This window comes from Carettochelys insculpta, chromosome 26 (assembly GCF_033958435.1).
Source record: "Carettochelys insculpta isolate YL-2023 chromosome 26, ASM3395843v1, whole genome shotgun sequence".
In the NCBI taxonomy this organism is placed as follows: Eukaryota; Metazoa; Chordata; order Testudines; family Carettochelyidae; genus Carettochelys; species Carettochelys insculpta.
In genome coordinates this window covers 12,307,089-12,324,365 of record NC_134162.1, presented here as the reverse complement: position 1 = coordinate 12,324,365, position 17,277 = coordinate 12,307,089, and the positions used below count along the sequence as shown (strand labels likewise).

The 17,277-nt window shown below is 49.5% G+C and overlaps 1 protein-coding gene across 1 annotated transcript; it reads right to left on the bottom strand.

Moving 5' to 3' along the window:
- Window positions 1-4,281: 4,281 nt before the first annotated feature.
- On the bottom strand, window positions 4,282-16,712 carry LOC142001739 (complement receptor type 2-like). The gene is made up of 12 exons (XM_074977261.1): window positions 16,463-16,712; window positions 15,144-15,425; window positions 13,850-14,032; window positions 12,531-12,812; window positions 11,237-11,419; window positions 9,918-10,199; window positions 8,602-8,883; window positions 7,308-7,490; window positions 5,989-6,270; window positions 5,599-5,781; window positions 4,695-4,877; window positions 4,282-4,487 (listed from the first exon to the last, which is right to left on the bottom strand). Exons 1-12 carry the CDS (start codon window positions 16,710-16,712, stop codon window positions 4,282-4,284), a joined length of 2,781 nt encoding a protein of 926 aa, XP_074833362.1.
- Between the last annotated feature and the right edge of the window lie 565 nt (window positions 16,713-17,277).

Below are 17,277 nucleotides of genomic sequence, written 5' to 3'. Positions count from 1 at the left end.
CTGTAAGAATTGAGCCAGAGGTGTATGTTTCCGTCTGCATGCACGAGGGGAGGTGGGGATTAGGGGCTAGCTTATTTCTAATTCATAACAAGCTCGCCTATTGATACTCACAGTTGCTTTTTCAAAATACTTGACTCCTCTGTGTGTGGCCGTGTGCGGGTGTGCATGTCCACGTGATTGCATAAAGTGTGCAAGAGTGCAGTGTGCGTCCAGTGCCTTTATTTTATGAAAAACTTATTTGACAACGTGTCTAATTCAATGGAGCTTTAATTCCCTGCTCTGAATTCTCTTACGGGGTGAGTTCGTCTTTCACGTTAAAACCCATGCTCAGAGCAGCTGCCTCATAACTCTAGGTAACAGAACTAAGCACACCTTCACATCGAGGGATAGGAGAGCTCCAAGTTCCGGATGCCATACAGTTAAGAGATGCCTGCCCAGTAAGGGAATAGCCAGGCTCACAGCTGTAAGTTACAGACATTCCACTGGTGAACACGGTCCCGGCCTGGCTTCGGGGCTTCCCGTTGGCAATGGCTGGAGGGGAGGGGCAGCGCAACTCTGCAGGGAAAGAACCACAGCTCACAAAGGCTGTCCTCTAGAACGGAAAATATCCACACTCTTGCTTTGAGTCACGCCCAACGCAACAGCACCGAGGATAACTCAGACCAGGAATAAAGTTACCTACTACCTCCGACTGACCTATTACATTCCAACCCAAGACTGACCATCACAGTTCCCCACCAGTCAGCCTTGATTCACGCTTACCCTCTACGCAGACTGGAACAGGGGGATCCCAGGTTGCATCATCTTGGCACTCGATCTCACGGCTGCCATTCAGACTGTAGCCTGGATCACATTCCAACCTCACCCTCTCCCTGCGTCTGTGGACAGGGCTGTATCCACCTACTTCTCTTCCATTCTGGAGTTGTGGGGCGAGGCAGAGAACCTCTGAAAGAGAAAAGGTGCAGAAGGTGTCAGCCTGCCCACCAAGCAGTGGTGTTTAGTGGTTGCTTCGCGCTTCTGCTCTGCTCTGGCTGCCTACCAGTGTCTGGGGAGAAACTGTTTTGTTTTTAACCTCTAACATAAATATAGACTAGGGCTAACTGCCTAAAATCACCTCTCCTGGGGCATCATATGGCTTTTCTGTGTCATCAACAGGGATAGATCTTTACTTGACAGACAGCAGTGCTGGCAGGAGAGTTTCCTCTGAGGGGTCCTAGTTTGGGACCTACTGCTTGTACTTGTTCTTAAACTGTACAGTCCTGTTGGCCGTTGGAACACACACTGCACATCTTCCCTGTTAATTTGGGGTTCAATAACTGTGAGAACTGAGCCAGAGCTGTATGCATCCAGCTGCACACCTGTGGGGAAGGTGGGAGTTAGGAGCTAGCTCTTCTAATTCATAACAAGCATGCCTATTGATACCCACAGTTGCTTTCTCAAAAGACTTGACTCCTCTGTGTGTGTGCGTGATTGTATAAAGTCTGCAAGAGTGCAGTGTGCATCCAGTGCCTTTATTTTATGAAAAACTTATTTGGCAACGTGTCTAATTCAATGGAGCTTAAATTCCCTGCTCTGAATTCTCTTGCAGGGGTGAGCTCGTCTTTCACGTTAAAACCCATGCTCAGAGCAGCTGCCTCATAACTCTAGGTAACAGAACTAAGCACACCTTCACATCGAGGGATGGGAGAGCTCCAAGTTCCAGATGCCGTACAGTTAAGAGATGCCTGCCCAGAAAGGGAATAGCCAGGCTCACAGCTGTAAGTTACAGACATTCCACTGGTGAACACTGTCCCAGCCTGGCTTCTGGGCTTCCCGTTGGCAATGGCCGGAGGGGAGGGGCAGCGCAACTCTGCAGGGAAAGAACCACAGCTCACAAAGGCTGTTCTCCAGGAGGAAAAATGTCCACACACTTGTTTTGAGTCACGCCCAACGCAACAGCACCGAGGGTAACTCAGACCAGGAATAAAGTTACCTACTACCTCCGACTGACCTATTCCATTCCAACCCGAGACTGACCATCACAGTTCCCCACCACTCAGCCTTGATTCACGCTTACCCTCTACGCAGACTGGAACAGGGGGATCCCAGGTTGCATCATCTTGGCACTCGATCTCACGGCTGCCATTCAGAGTGTAGCCTGGATCACATTCCAACCTCACCCTCTCCCGGGGTCTGTGGACAGGGTCATATCCACCTACTTGTCTTCCATTCTGGAGTTGTGGGGCAAGGCAGAGAACCTCTGAAACTGAAAAGGTGCAGATGGTGTCACCTGCCTGGGAAGCAGTGGTGTTTACTGGGTGCTTCATGCGTCTGCTCTGCTCTGGCTGCCTACGAGTGTCTGGGAAGAAGTTACTGTTTTCTGTTTAACCTCTAAAGTGAAAATATACAAAGGCCAACTGCCTAAAATCACATCCCCGGGGCATCATATTGCTTCTCTGTGTCATGAAAAGAGGCAGATCTTTCCTTGACAGACATCAGTGCTGGAAGCACAGTTACCTCTGAGGGGTCCGAGTCTGGAACCTACTGCTTGTACTTGCTGCTTAACTGTACAGTCCTGTTGGCCTTTTGAACACACACACTGCAAATCTTCCCTGTTAAATCAGTGTTCAATAACTGTAAGAATTGAGCCAGAGGTGTATGTTTCCGTCTGCATGCACGAGGGGAGGTGGGGATTAGGGGCTAGCTTATTTCTAATTCATAACAAGCTCGCCTATTGATACTCACAGTTGCTTTTTCAAAATACTTGACTCCTCTGTGTGTGGCCGTGTGCGGGTGTGCATGTCCACGTGATTGCATAAAGTGTGCAAGAGTGCAGTGTGCGTCCAGTGCCTTTATTTTATGAAAAACTTTTTTGGCAACGTGTCTAATTCAATGGAGCTTTAATTCCCTGCTCTGAATTCTCTTACGGGGTGAGTTCGTCTTTCACGTTAAAACCCATGCTCAGAGCAGCTGCCTCATAACTCTAGGTAACAGAACTAAGCACACCTTCACATCGAGGGATGGGAGAGCTCCAAGTTCCGGATGCCATACAGTTAAGAGATGCCTGCCCAGTAAGGGAATAGCCAGGCTCACAGCTGTAAGTTACAGACATTCCACTGGTGAACACGGTCCCGGCCTGGCTTCTGGGCTTCCCGTTGGCAATGGCCGGAGGGGAGGGGCAGCGCAACTCTGCAGGGAAAGAACCACAGCTCACAAAGGCTGTTCTCCAGGAGGAAAAATGTCCACACACTTGTTTTGAGTCACGCCCAACGCAACAGCACCGAGGGTAACTCAGACCAGGAATAAAGTTACCTACTACCTCCGACTGACCTATTCCACTCCAACCCGAGACTGACCATCACAGTTCCCCACCACTCAGCCTTGATTCACACTTACCCTCTACGCAGACTGGAACAGGGGGATCCCAGGTTGCATCATCTTGGCACTCGATCTCACGGCTGCCATTCAGAGTGTAGCCTGGATCACATTCCAACCTCACCCTCTCCCGGGGTCTGTGGACAGGGTCATATCCACCTACTTGTCTTCCATTCTGGAGTTGTGGGGCAAGGCAGAGAACCTCTGAAACTGAAAAGGTGCAGATGGTGTCACCTGCCTGGGAAGCAGTGGTGTTTACTGGGTGCTTCATGCGTCTGCTCTGCTCTGGCTGCCTACGAGTGTCTGGGAAGAAGTTACTGTTTTCTGTTTAACCTCTAAAGTGAAAATATACAAAGGCCAACTGCCTAAAATCACATCCCCGGGGCATCATATTGCTTCTCTGTGTCATGAAAAGAGGCAGATCTTTCCTTGACAGACATCAGTGCTGGAAGCACAGTTACCTCTGAGGGGTCCGAGTCTGGAACCTACTGCTTGTACTTGCTGCTTAACTGTACAGTCCTGTTGGCCTTTTGAACACACACACTGCAAATCTTCCCTGTTAATTCAGTGTTCAATAACTGTAAGAATTGAGCCAGAGGTGTATGTTTCCGTCTGCATGCACGAGGGGAGGTGGGGATTAGGGGCTAGCTTATTTCTAATTCATAACAAGCTCGCCTATTGATACTCACAGTTGCTTTTTCAAAATACTTGACTCCTCTGTGTGTGGCCGTGTGCGGGTGTGCATGTCCACGTGATTGCATAAAGTGTGCAAGAGTGCAGTGTGCGTCCAGTGCCTTTATTTTATGAAAAACTTATTTGACAACGTGTCTAATTCAATGGAGCTTTAATTCCCTGCTCTGAATTCTCTTACGGGGTGAGTTCGTCTTTCACGTTAAAACCCATGCTCAGAGCAGCTGCCTCATAACTCTAGGTAACAGAACTAAGCACACCTTCACATCGAGGGATAGGAGAGCTCCAAGTTCCGGATGCCATACAGTTAAGAGATGCCTGCCCAGTAAGGGAATAGCCAGGCTCACAGCTGTAAGTTACAGACATTCCACTGGTGAACACGGTCCCGGCCTGGCTTCGGGGCTTCCCGTTGGCAATGGCTGGAGGGGAGGGGCAGCGCAACTCTGCAGGGAAAGAACCACAGCTCACAAAGGCTGTCCTCTAGAACGGAAAATATCCACACTCTTGCTTTGAGTCACGCCCAACGCAACAGCACCGAGGATAACTCAGACCAGGAATAAAGTTACCTACTACCTCCGACTGACCTATTACATTCCAACCCAAGACTGACCATCACAGTTCCCCACCAGTCAGCCTTGATTCACGCTTACCCTCTACGCAGACTGGAACAGGGGGATCCCAGGTTGCATCATCTTGGCACTCGATCTCACGGCTGCCATTCAGACTGTAGCCTGGATCACATTCCAACCTCACCCTCTCCCTGCGTCTGTGGACAGGGCTGTATCCACCTACTTCTCTTCCATTCTGGAGTTGTGGGGCGAGGCAGAGAACCTCTGAAAGAGAAAAGGTGCAGAAGGTGTCAGCCTGCCCACCAAGCAGTGGTGTTTAGTGGTTGCTTCGCGCTTCTGCTCTGCTCTGGCTGCCTACCAGTGTCTGGGGAGAAACTGTTTTGTTTTTAACCTCTAACATAAATATAGACTAGGGCTAACTGCCTAAAATCACCTCTCCTGGGGCATCATATGGCTTTTCTGTGTCATCAACAGGGATAGATCTTTACTTGACAGACAGCAGTGCTGGCAGGAGAGTTTCCTCTGAGGGGTCCTAGTTTGGGACCTACTGCTTGTACTTGTTCTTAAACTGTACAGTCCTGTTGGCCGTTGGAACACACACTGCACATCTTCCCTGTTAATTTGGGGTTCAATAACTGTGAGAACTGAGCCAGAGCTGTATGCATCCAGCTGCACACCTGTGGGGAAGGTGGGAGTTAGGAGCTAGCTCTTCTAATTCATAACAAGCATGCCTATTGATACCCACAGTTGCTTTCTCAAAAGACTTGACTCCTCTGTGTGTGTGCGTGATTGTATAAAGTCTGCAAGAGTGCAGTGTGCATCCAGTGCCTTTATTTTATGAAAAACTTATTTGGCAACGTGTCTAATTCAATGGAGCTTAAATTCCCTGCTCTGAATTCTCTTGCAGGGGTGAGCTCGTCTTTCACGTTAAAACCCATGCTCAGAGCAGCTGCCTCATAACTCTAGGTAACAGAACTAAGCACACCTTCACATCGAGGGATGGGAGAGCTCCAAGTTCCAGATGCCGTACAGTTAAGAGATGCCTGCCCAGAAAGGGAATAGCCAGGCTCACAGCTGTAAGTTACAGACATTCCACTGGTGAACACTGTCCCAGCCTGGCTTCTGGGCTTCCCGTTGGCAATGGCCGGAGGGGAGGGGCAGCGCAACTCTGCAGGGAAAGAACCACAGCTCACAAAGGCTGTTCTCCAGGAGGAAAAATGTCCACACACTTGTTTTGAGTCACGCCCAACGCAACAGCACCGAGGGTAACTCAGACCAGGAATAAAGTTACCTACTACCTCCGACTGACCTATTCCATTCCAACCCGAGACTGACCATCACAGTTCCCCACCACTCAGCCTTGATTCACGCTTACCCTCTACGCAGACTGGAACAGGGGGATCCCAGGTTGCATCATCTTGGCACTCGATCTCACGGCTGCCATTCAGAGTGTAGCCTGGATCACATTCCAACCTCACCCTCTCCCGGGGTCTGTGGACAGGGTCATATCCACCTACTTGTCTTCCATTCTGGAGTTGTGGGGCAAGGCAGAGAACCTCTGAAACTGAAAAGGTGCAGATGGTGTCACCTGCCTGGGAAGCAGTGGTGTTTACTGGGTGCTTCATGCGTCTGCTCTGCTCTGGCTGCCTACGAGTGTCTGGGAAGAAGTTACTGTTTTCTGTTTAACCTCTAAAGTGAAAATATACAAAGGCCAACTGCCTAAAATCACATCCCCGGGGCATCATATTGCTTCTCTGTGTCATGAAAAGAGGCAGATCTTTCCTTGACAGACATCAGTGCTGGAAGCACAGTTACCTCTGAGGGGTCCGAGTCTGGAACCTACTGCTTGTACTTGCTGCTTAACTGTACAGTCCTGTTGGCCTTTTGAACACACACACTGCAAATCTTCCCTGTTAAATCAGTGTTCAATAACTGTAAGAATTGAGCCAGAGGTGTATGTTTCCGTCTGCATGCACGAGGGGAGGTGGGGATTAGGGGCTAGCTTATTTCTAATTCATAACAAGCTCGCCTATTGATACTCACAGTTGCTTTTTCAAAATACTTGACTCCTCTGTGTGTGGCCGTGTGCGGGTGTGCATGTCCACGTGATTGCATAAAGTGTGCAAGAGTGCAGTGTGCGTCCAGTGCCTTTATTTTATGAAAAACTTATTTGACAACGTGTCTAATTCAATGGAGCTTTAATTCCCTGCTCTGAATTCTCTTACGGGGTGAGTTCGTCTTTCACGTTAAAACCCATGCTCAGAGCAGCTGCCTCATAACTCTAGGTAACAGAACTAAGCACACCTTCACATCGAGGGATAGGAGAGCTCCAAGTTCCGGATGCCATACAGTTAAGAGATGCCTGCCCAGTAAGGGAATAGCCAGGCTCACAGCTGTAAGTTACAGACATTCCACTGGTGAACACGGTCCCGGCCTGGCTTCGGGGCTTCCCGTTGGCAATGGCTGGAGGGGAGGGGCAGCGCAACTCTGCAGGGAAAGAACCACAGCTCACAAAGGCTGTCCTCTAGAACGGAAAATATCCACACTCTTGCTTTGAGTCACGCCCAACGCAACAGCACCGAGGATAACTCAGACCAGGAATAAAGTTACCTACTACCTCCGACTGACCTATTACATTCCAACCCAAGACTGACCATCACAGTTCCCCACCAGTCAGCCTTGATTCACGCTTACCCTCTACGCAGACTGGAACAGGGGGATCCCAGGTTGCATCATCTTGGCACTCGATCTCACGGCTGCCATTCAGACTGTAGCCTGGATCACATTCCAACCTCACCCTCTCCCTGCGTCTGTGGACAGGGCTGTATCCACCTACTTCTCTTCCATTCTGGAGTTGTGGGGCGAGGCAGAGAACCTCTGAAAGAGAAAAGGTGCAGAAGGTGTCAGCCTGCCCACCAAGCAGTGGTGTTTAGTGGTTGCTTCGCGCTTCTGCTCTGCTCTGGCTGCCTACCAGTGTCTGGGGAGAAACTGTTTTGTTTTTAACCTCTAACATAAATATAGACTAGGGCTAACTGCCTAAAATCACCTCTCCTGGGGCATCATATGGCTTTTCTGTGTCATCAACAGGGATAGATCTTTACTTGACAGACAGCAGTGCTGGCAGGAGAGTTTCCTCTGAGGGGTCCTAGTTTGGGACCTACTGCTTGTACTTGTTCTTAAACTGTACAGTCCTGTTGGCCGTTGGAACACACACTGCACATCTTCCCTGTTAATTTGGGGTTCAATAACTGTGAGAACTGAGCCAGAGCTGTATGCATCCAGCTGCACACCTGTGGGGAAGGTGGGAGTTAGGAGCTAGCTCTTCTAATTCATAACAAGCATGCCTATTGATACCCACAGTTGCTTTCTCAAAAGACTTGACTCCTCTGTGTGTGTGCGTGATTGTATAAAGTCTGCAAGAGTGCAGTGTGCATCCAGTGCCTTTATTTTATGAAAAACTTATTTGGCAACGTGTCTAATTCAATGGAGCTTAAATTCCCTGCTCTGAATTCTCTTGCAGGGGTGAGCTCGTCTTTCACGTTAAAACCCATGCTCAGAGCAGCTGCCTCATAACTCTAGGTAACAGAACTAAGCACACCTTCACATCGAGGGATGGGAGAGCTCCAAGTTCCAGATGCCGTACAGTTAAGAGATGCCTGCCCAGAAAGGGAATAGCCAGGCTCACAGCTGTAAGTTACAGACATTCCACTGGTGAACACTGTCCCAGCCTGGCTTCTGGGCTTCCCGTTGGCAATGGCCGGAGGGGAGGGGCAGCGCAACTCTGCAGGGAAAGAACCACAGCTCACAAAGGCTGTTCTCCAGGAGGAAAAATGTCCACACACTTGTTTTGAGTCACGCCCAACGCAACAGCACCGAGGGTAACTCAGACCAGGAATAAAGTTACCTACTACCTCCGACTGACCTATTCCATTCCAACCCGAGACTGACCATCACAGTTCCCCACCACTCAGCCTTGATTCACGCTTACCCTCTACGCAGACTGGAACAGGGGGATCCCAGGTTGCATCATCTTGGCACTCGATCTCACGGCTGCCATTCAGAGTGTAGCCTGGATCACATTCCAACCTCACCCTCTCCCGGGGTCTGTGGACAGGGTCATATCCACCTACTTGTCTTCCATTCTGGAGTTGTGGGGCAAGGCAGAGAACCTCTGAAACTGAAAAGGTGCAGATGGTGTCACCTGCCTGGGAAGCAGTGGTGTTTACTGGGTGCTTCATGCGTCTGCTCTGCTCTGGCTGCCTACGAGTGTCTGGGAAGAAGTTACTGTTTTCTGTTTAACCTCTAAAGTGAAAATATACAAAGGCCAACTGCCTAAAATCACATCCCCGGGGCATCATATTGCTTCTCTGTGTCATGAAAAGAGGCAGATCTTTCCTTGACAGACATCAGTGCTGGAAGCACAGTTACCTCTGAGGGGTCCGAGTCTGGAACCTACTGCTTGTACTTGCTGCTTAACTGTACAGTCCTGTTGGCCTTTTGAACACACACACTGCAAATCTTCCCTGTTAAATCAGTGTTCAATAACTGTAAGAATTGAGCCAGAGGTGTATGTTTCCGTCTGCATGCACGAGGGGAGGTGGGGATTAGGGGCTAGCTTATTTCTAATTCATAACAAGCTCGCCTATTGATACTCACAGTTGCTTTTTCAAAATACTTGACTCCTCTGTGTGTGGCCGTGTGCGGGTGTGCATGTCCACGTGATTGCATAAAGTGTGCAAGAGTGCAGTGTGCGTCCAGTGCCTTTATTTTATGAAAAACTTTGGCAACGTGTCTAATTCAATGGAGCTTTAATTCCCTGCTCTGAATTCTCTTACGGGGTGAGTTCGTCTTTCACGTTAAAACCCATGCTCAGAGCAGCTGCCTCATAACTCTAGGTAACAGAACTAAGCACACCTTCACATCGAGGGATGGGAGAGCTCCAAGTTCCGGATGCCATACAGTTAAGAGATGCCTGCCCAGTAAGGGAATAGCCAGGCTCACAGCTGTAAGTTACAGACATTCCACTGGTGAACACGGTCCCGGCCTGGCTTCTGGGCTTCCCGTTGGCAATGGCCGGAGGGGAGGGGCAGCGCAACTCTGCAGGGAAAGAACCACAGCTCACAAAGGCTGTTCTCCAGGAGGAAAAATGTCCACACACTTGTTTTGAGTCACGCCCAACGCAACAGCACCGAGGGTAACTCAGACCAGGAATAAAGTTACCTACTACCTCCGACTGACCTATTCCACTCCAACCCGAGACTGACCATCACAGTTCCCCACCACTCAGCCTTGATTCACACTTACCCTCTACGCAGACTGGAACAGGGGGATCCCAGGTTGCATCATCTTGGCACTCGATCTCACGGCTGCCATTCAGAGTGTAGCCTGGATCACATTCCAACCTCACCCTCTCCCGGGGTCTGTGGACAGGGTCATATCCACCTACTTGTCTTCCATTCTGGAGTTGTGGGGCAAGGCAGAGAACCTCTGAAACTGAAAAGGTGCAGATGGTGTCACCTGCCTGGGAAGCAGTGGTGTTTACTGGGTGCTTCATGCGTCTGCTCTGCTCTGGCTGCCTACGAGTGTCTGGGAAGAAGTTACTGTTTTCTGTTTAACCTCTAAAGTGAAAATATACAAAGGCCAACTGCCTAAAATCACATCCCCGGGGCATCATATTGCTTCTCTGTGTCATGAAAAGAGGCAGATCTTTCCTTGACAGACATCAGTGCTGGAAGCACAGTTACCTCTGAGGGGTCCGAGTCTGGAACCTACTGCTTGTACTTGCTGCTTAACTGTACAGTCCTGTTGGCCTTTTGAACACACACACTGCAAATCTTCCCTGTTAATTCAGTGTTCAATAACTGTAAGAATTGAGCCAGAGGTGTATGTTTCCGTCTGCATGCACGAGGGGAGGTGGGGATTAGGGGCTAGCTTATTTCTAATTCATAACAAGCTCGCCTATTGATACTCACAGTTGCTTTTTCAAAATACTTGACTCCTCTGTGTGTGGCCGTGTGCGGGTGTGCATGTCCACGTGATTGCATAAAGTGTGCAAGAGTGCAGTGTGCGTCCAGTGCCTTTATTTTATGAAAAACTTATTTGACAACGTGTCTAATTCAATGGAGCTTTAATTCCCTGCTCTGAATTCTCTTACGGGGTGAGTTCGTCTTTCACGTTAAAACCCATGCTCAGAGCAGCTGCCTCATAACTCTAGGTAACAGAACTAAGCACACCTTCACATCGAGGGATAGGAGAGCTCCAAGTTCCGGATGCCATACAGTTAAGAGATGCCTGCCCAGTAAGGGAATAGCCAGGCTCACAGCTGTAAGTTACAGACATTCCACTGGTGAACACGGTCCCGGCCTGGCTTCGGGGCTTCCCGTTGGCAATGGCTGGAGGGGAGGGGCAGCGCAACTCTGCAGGGAAAGAACCACAGCTCACAAAGGCTGTCCTCTAGAACGGAAAATATCCACACTCTTGCTTTGAGTCACGCCCAACGCAACAGCACCGAGGATAACTCAGACCAGGAATAAAGTTACCTACTACCTCCGACTGACCTATTACATTCCAACCCAAGACTGACCATCACAGTTCCCCACCAGTCAGCCTTGATTCACGCTTACCCTCTACGCAGACTGGAACAGGGGGATCCCAGGTTGCATCATCTTGGCACTCGATCTCACGGCTGCCATTCAGACTGTAGCCTGGATCACATTCCAACCTCACCCTCTCCCTGCGTCTGTGGACAGGGCTGTATCCACCTACTTCTCTTCCATTCTGGAGTTGTGGGGCGAGGCAGAGAACCTCTGAAAGAGAAAAGGTGCAGAAGGTGTCAGCCTGCCCACCAAGCAGTGGTGTTTAGTGGTTGCTTCGCGCTTCTGCTCTGCTCTGGCTGCCTACCAGTGTCTGGGGAGAAACTGTTTTGTTTTTAACCTCTAACATAAATATAGACTAGGGCTAACTGCCTAAAATCACCTCTCCTGGGGCATCATATGGCTTTTCTGTGTCATCAACAGGGATAGATCTTTACTTGACAGACAGCAGTGCTGGCAGGAGAGTTTCCTCTGAGGGGTCCTAGTTTGGGACCTACTGCTTGTACTTGTTCTTAAACTGTACAGTCCTGTTGGCCGTTGGAACACACACTGCACATCTTCCCTGTTAATTTGGGGTTCAATAACTGTGAGAACTGAGCCAGAGCTGTATGCATCCAGCTGCACACCTGTGGGGAAGGTGGGAGTTAGGAGCTAGCTCTTCTAATTCATAACAAGCATGCCTATTGATACCCACAGTTGCTTTCTCAAAAGACTTGACTCCTCTGTGTGTGTGCGTGATTGTATAAAGTCTGCAAGAGTGCAGTGTGCATCCAGTGCCTTTATTTTATGAAAAACTTATTTGGCAACGTGTCTAATTCAATGGAGCTTAAATTCCCTGCTCTGAATTCTCTTGCAGGGGTGAGCTCGTCTTTCACGTTAAAACCCATGCTCAGAGCAGCTGCCTCATAACTCTAGGTAACAGAACTAAGCACACCTTCACATCGAGGGATGGGAGAGCTCCAAGTTCCAGATGCCGTACAGTTAAGAGATGCCTGCCCAGAAAGGGAATAGCCAGGCTCACAGCTGTAAGTTACAGACATTCCACTGGTGAACACTGTCCCAGCCTGGCTTCTGGGCTTCCCGTTGGCAATGGCCGGAGGGGAGGGGCAGCGCAACTCTGCAGGGAAAGAACCACAGCTCACAAAGGCTGTTCTCCAGGAGGAAAAATGTCCACACACTTGTTTTGAGTCACGCCCAACGCAACAGCACCGAGGGTAACTCAGACCAGGAATAAAGTTACCTACTACCTCCGACTGACCTATTCCATTCCAACCCGAGACTGACCATCACAGTTCCCCACCACTCAGCCTTGATTCACGCTTACCCTCTACGCAGACTGGAACAGGGGGATCCCAGGTTGCATCATCTTGGCACTCGATCTCACGGCTGCCATTCAGAGTGTAGCCTGGATCACATTCCAACCTCACCCTCTCCCGGGGTCTGTGGACAGGGTCATATCCACCTACTTGTCTTCCATTCTGGAGTTGTGGGGCAAGGCAGAGAACCTCTGAAACTGAAAAGGTGCAGATGGTGTCACCTGCCTGGGAAGCAGTGGTGTTTACTGGGTGCTTCATGCGTCTGCTCTGCTCTGGCTGCCTACGAGTGTCTGGGAAGAAGTTACTGTTTTCTGTTTAACCTCTAAAGAAAGTGAAAATATACAAAGGCCAACTGCCTAAATCACATCCCGGGGCATCATATTGCTTCTCTGTGTCATGAAAAGAGGCAGATCTTTCCTTGACAGACATCAGTGCTGGAAGCACAGTTACCTCTGAGGGGTCCGAGTCTGGAACCTACTGCTTGTACTTGCTGCTTAACTGTACAGTCCTGTTGGCCTTTTGAACACACACACTGCAAATCTTCCCTGTTAATCAGTGTTCAATAACTGTAAGAATTGAGCAGAGGTGTATGTTTCCGTCTGCATGCACGAGGGGAGGTGGGGATTAGGGGCTAGCTTATTTCTAATTCATAACAAGCTCGCCTATTGATACTCACAGTTGCTTTTTCAAAATACTTGACTCCTCTGTGTGTGGCCGTGTGCGGGTGTGCATGTCCACGTGATTGCATAAAGTGTGCAAGAGTGCAGTGTGCGTCCAGTGCCTTTATTTTATGAAAAACTTATTTGACAACGTGTCTAATTCAATGGAGCTTTAATTCCCTGCTCTGAATTCTCTTACGGGGTGAGTTCGTCTTTCACGTTAAAACCCATGCTCAGAGCAGCTGCCTCATAACTCTAGGTAACAGAACTAAGCACACCTTCACATCGAGGGATAGGAGAGCTCCAAGTTCCGGATGCCATACAGTTAAGAGATGCCTGCCCAGTAAGGGAATAGCCAGGCTCACAGCTGTAAGTTACAGACATTCCACTGGTGAACACGGTCCCGGCCTGGCTTCGGGGCTTCCCGTTGGCAATGGCTGGAGGGGAGGGGCAGCGCAACTCTGCAGGGAAAGAACCACAGCTCACAAAGGCTGTCCTCTAGAACGGAAAATATCCACACTCTTGCTTTGAGTCACGCCCAACGCAACAGCACCGAGGATAACTCAGACCAGGAATAAAGTTACCTACTACCTCCGACTGACCTATTACATTCCAACCCAAGACTGACCATCACAGTTCCCCACCAGTCAGCCTTGATTCACGCTTACCCTCTACGCAGACTGGAACAGGGGGATCCCAGGTTGCATCATCTTGGCACTCGATCTCACGGCTGCCATTCAGACTGTAGCCTGGATCACATTCCAACCTCACCCTCTCCCTGCGTCTGTGGACAGGGCTGTATCCACCTACTTCTCTTCCATTCTGGAGTTGTGGGGCGAGGCAGAGAACCTCTGAAAGAGAAAAGGTGCAGAAGGTGTCAGCCTGCCCACCAAGCAGTGGTGTTTAGTGGTTGCTTCGCGCTTCTGCTCTGCTCTGGCTGCCTACCAGTGTCTGGGGAGAAACTGTTTTGTTTTTAACCTCTAACATAAATATAGACTAGGGCTAACTGCCTAAAATCACCTCTCCTGGGGCATCATATGGCTTTTCTGTGTCATCAACAGGGATAGATCTTTACTTGACAGACAGCAGTGCTGGCAGGAGAGTTTCCTCTGAGGGGTCCTAGTTTGGGACCTACTGCTTGTACTTGTTCTTAAACTGTACAGTCCTGTTGGCCGTTGGAACACACACTGCACATCTTCCCTGTTAATTTGGGGTTCAATAACTGTGAGAACTGAGCCAGAGCTGTATGCATCCAGCTGCACACCTGTGGGGAAGGTGGGAGTTAGGAGCTAGCTCTTCTAATTCATAACAAGCATGCCTATTGATACCCACAGTTGCTTTCTCAAAAGACTTGACTCCTCTGTGTGTGTGCGTGATTGTATAAAGTCTGCAAGAGTGCAGTGTGCATCCAGTGCCTTTATTTTATGAAAAACTTATTTGGCAACGTGTCTAATTCAATGGAGCTTAAATTCCCTGCTCTGAATTCTCTTGCAGGGGTGAGCTCGTCTTTCACGTTAAAACCCATGCTCAGAGCAGCTGCCTCATAACTCTAGGTAACAGAACTAAGCACACCTTCACATCGAGGGATGGGAGAGCTCCAAGTTCCAGATGCCGTACAGTTAAGAGATGCCTGCCCAGAAAGGGAATAGCCAGGCTCACAGCTGTAAGTTACAGACATTCCACTGGTGAACACTGTCCCAGCCTGGCTTCTGGGCTTCCCGTTGGCAATGGCCGGAGGGGAGGGGCAGCGCAACTCTGCAGGGAAAGAACCACAGCTCACAAAGGCTGTTCTCCAGGAGGAAAAATGTCCACACACTTGTTTTGAGTCACGCCCAACGCAACAGCACCGAGGGTAACTCAGACCAGGAATAAAGTTACCTACTACCTCCGACTGACCTATTCCATTCCAACCCGAGACTGACCATCACAGTTCCCCACCACTCAGCCTTGATTCACGCTTACCCTCTACGCAGACTGGAACAGGGGGATCCCAGGTTGCATCATCTTGGCACTCGATCTCACGGCTGCCATTCAGAGTGTAGCCTGGATCACATTCCAACCTCACCCTCTCCCGGGGTCTGTGGACAGGGTCATATCCACCTACTTGTCTTCCATTCTGGAGTTGTGGGGCAAGGCAGAGAACCTCTGAAACTGAAAAGGTGCAGATGGTGTCACCTGCCTGGGAAGCAGTGGTGTTTACTGGGTGCTTCATGCGTCTGCTCTGCTCTGGCTGCCTACGAGTGTCTGGGAAGAAGTTACTGTTTTCTGTTTAACCTCTAAAGTGAAAATATACAAAGGCCAACTGCCTAAAATCACATCCCCGGGGCATCATATTGCTTCTCTGTGTCATGAAAAGAGGCAGATCTTTCCTTGACAGACATCAGTGCTGGAAGCACAGTTACCTCTGAGGGGTCCGAGTCTGGAACCTACTGCTTGTACTTGCTGCTTAACTGTACAGTCCTGTTGGCCTTTTGAACACACACACTGCAAATCTTCCCTGTTAAATCAGTGTTCAATAACTGTAAGAATTGAGCCAGAGGTGTATGTTTCCGTCTGCATGCACGAGGGGAGGTGGGGATTAGGGGCTAGCTTATTTCTAATTCATAACAAGCTCGCCTATTGATACTCACAGTTGCTTTTTCAAAATACTTGACTCCTCTGTGTGTGGCCGTGTGCGGGTGTGCATGTCCACGTGATTGCATAAAGTGTGCAAGAGTGCAGTGTGCGTCCAGTGCCTTTATTTTATGAAAAACTTATTTGACAACGTGTCTAATTCAATGGAGCTTTAATTCCCTGCTCTGAATTCTCTTACGGGGTGAGTTCGTCTTTCACGTTAAAACCCATGCTCAGAGCAGCTGCCTCATAACTCTAGGTAACAGAACTAAGCACACCTTCACATCGAGGGATGGGAGAGCTCCAAGTTCCGGATGCCATACAGTTAAGAGATGCCTGCCCAGTAAGGGAATAGCCAGGCTCACAACTGTAAGTTACAGACATTCCACTGGTGAACACGGTCCCGGCCTGGCTTCTGGGCTTCCCGTTGGCAATGGCCGGAGGGGAGGGGCAGCGCAACTCTGCAGGGAAAGAACCACAGCTCACAAAGGCTGTTCTCCAGGAGGAAAAATGTCCACACACTTGTTTTGAGTCACGCCCAACGCAACAGCACCGAGGGTAACTCAGACCAGGAATAAAGTTACCTACTACCTCCGACTGACCTATTCCACTCCAACCCGAGACTGACCATCACAGTTCCCCACCACTCAGCCTTGATTCACGCTTACCCTCTACGCAGACTGGAACAGGGGGATCCCAGGTTGCATCATCTTGGCACTCGATCTCACGGCTGCCATTCAGAGTGTAGCCTGGATCACATTCCAACCTCACCCTCTCCCGGGGTCTGTGGACAGGGTCATATCCACCTACTTGTCTTCCATTCTGGAGTTGTGGGGCAAGGCAGAGAACCTCTGAAACTGAAAAGGTGCAGATGGTGTCACCTGCCTGGGAAGCAGTGGTGTTTACTGGGTGCTTCATGCGTCTGCTCTGCTCTGGCTGCCTACGAGTGTCTGGGAAGAAGTTACTGTTTTCTGTTTAACCTCTAAAGTGAAAATATACAAAGGCCAACTGCCTAAAATCACATCCCCGGGGCATCATATTGCTTCTCTGTGTCATGAAAAGAGGCAGATCTTTCCTTGACAGACATCAGTGCTGGAAGCACAGTTACCTCTGAGGGGTCCGAGTCTGGAACCTACTGCTTGTACTTGCTGCTTAACTGTACAGTCCTGTTGGCCTTTTGAACACACACACTGCAAATCTTCCCTGTTAAATCAGTGTTCAATAACTGTAAGAACTGAGCCAGAGCTGTATGCATCCAGCTGCACACCTGTGGGGAAGGTGGGAGTTAGGAGCTAGCTCTTCTAATTCATAACAAACATGCCTATTGATACCCACAGTTGCTTTCTCAAAAGACTTGACTCCTCTGTGTGTGTGCGTGATTGTATAAAGTCTGCAAGAGTGCAGTGTGCATCCAGTGCCTTTATTTTATGAAAAACTTATTTGGCAACGTGTCTAATTCAATGGAGCTTAAATTCCCTGCTCT

Excerpts from the sequence above, each read along its gene's own strand:
- LOC142001739 (XM_074977261.1), bottom strand. The coding sequence starts at position 16,712 with ATGAAGCACCCAGTAAACACCACTGCTTCCCAGGCAGGTGACACCATC. Across the intron at positions 6,271-7,307 it reads TGTTCCAGTCTGCGTAGAGG|ACACTCGTAGGCAGCCAGAG; the intron begins GTAAGCGTGAAT and ends ACTTCTTCCCAG. Across the intron at positions 5,782-5,988 it reads TGTTCCAGTCTGCGTAGAGG|AGTTGCGCTGCCCCTCCCCT; the intron begins GTAAGCGTGAAT and ends CTTTCCCTGCAG.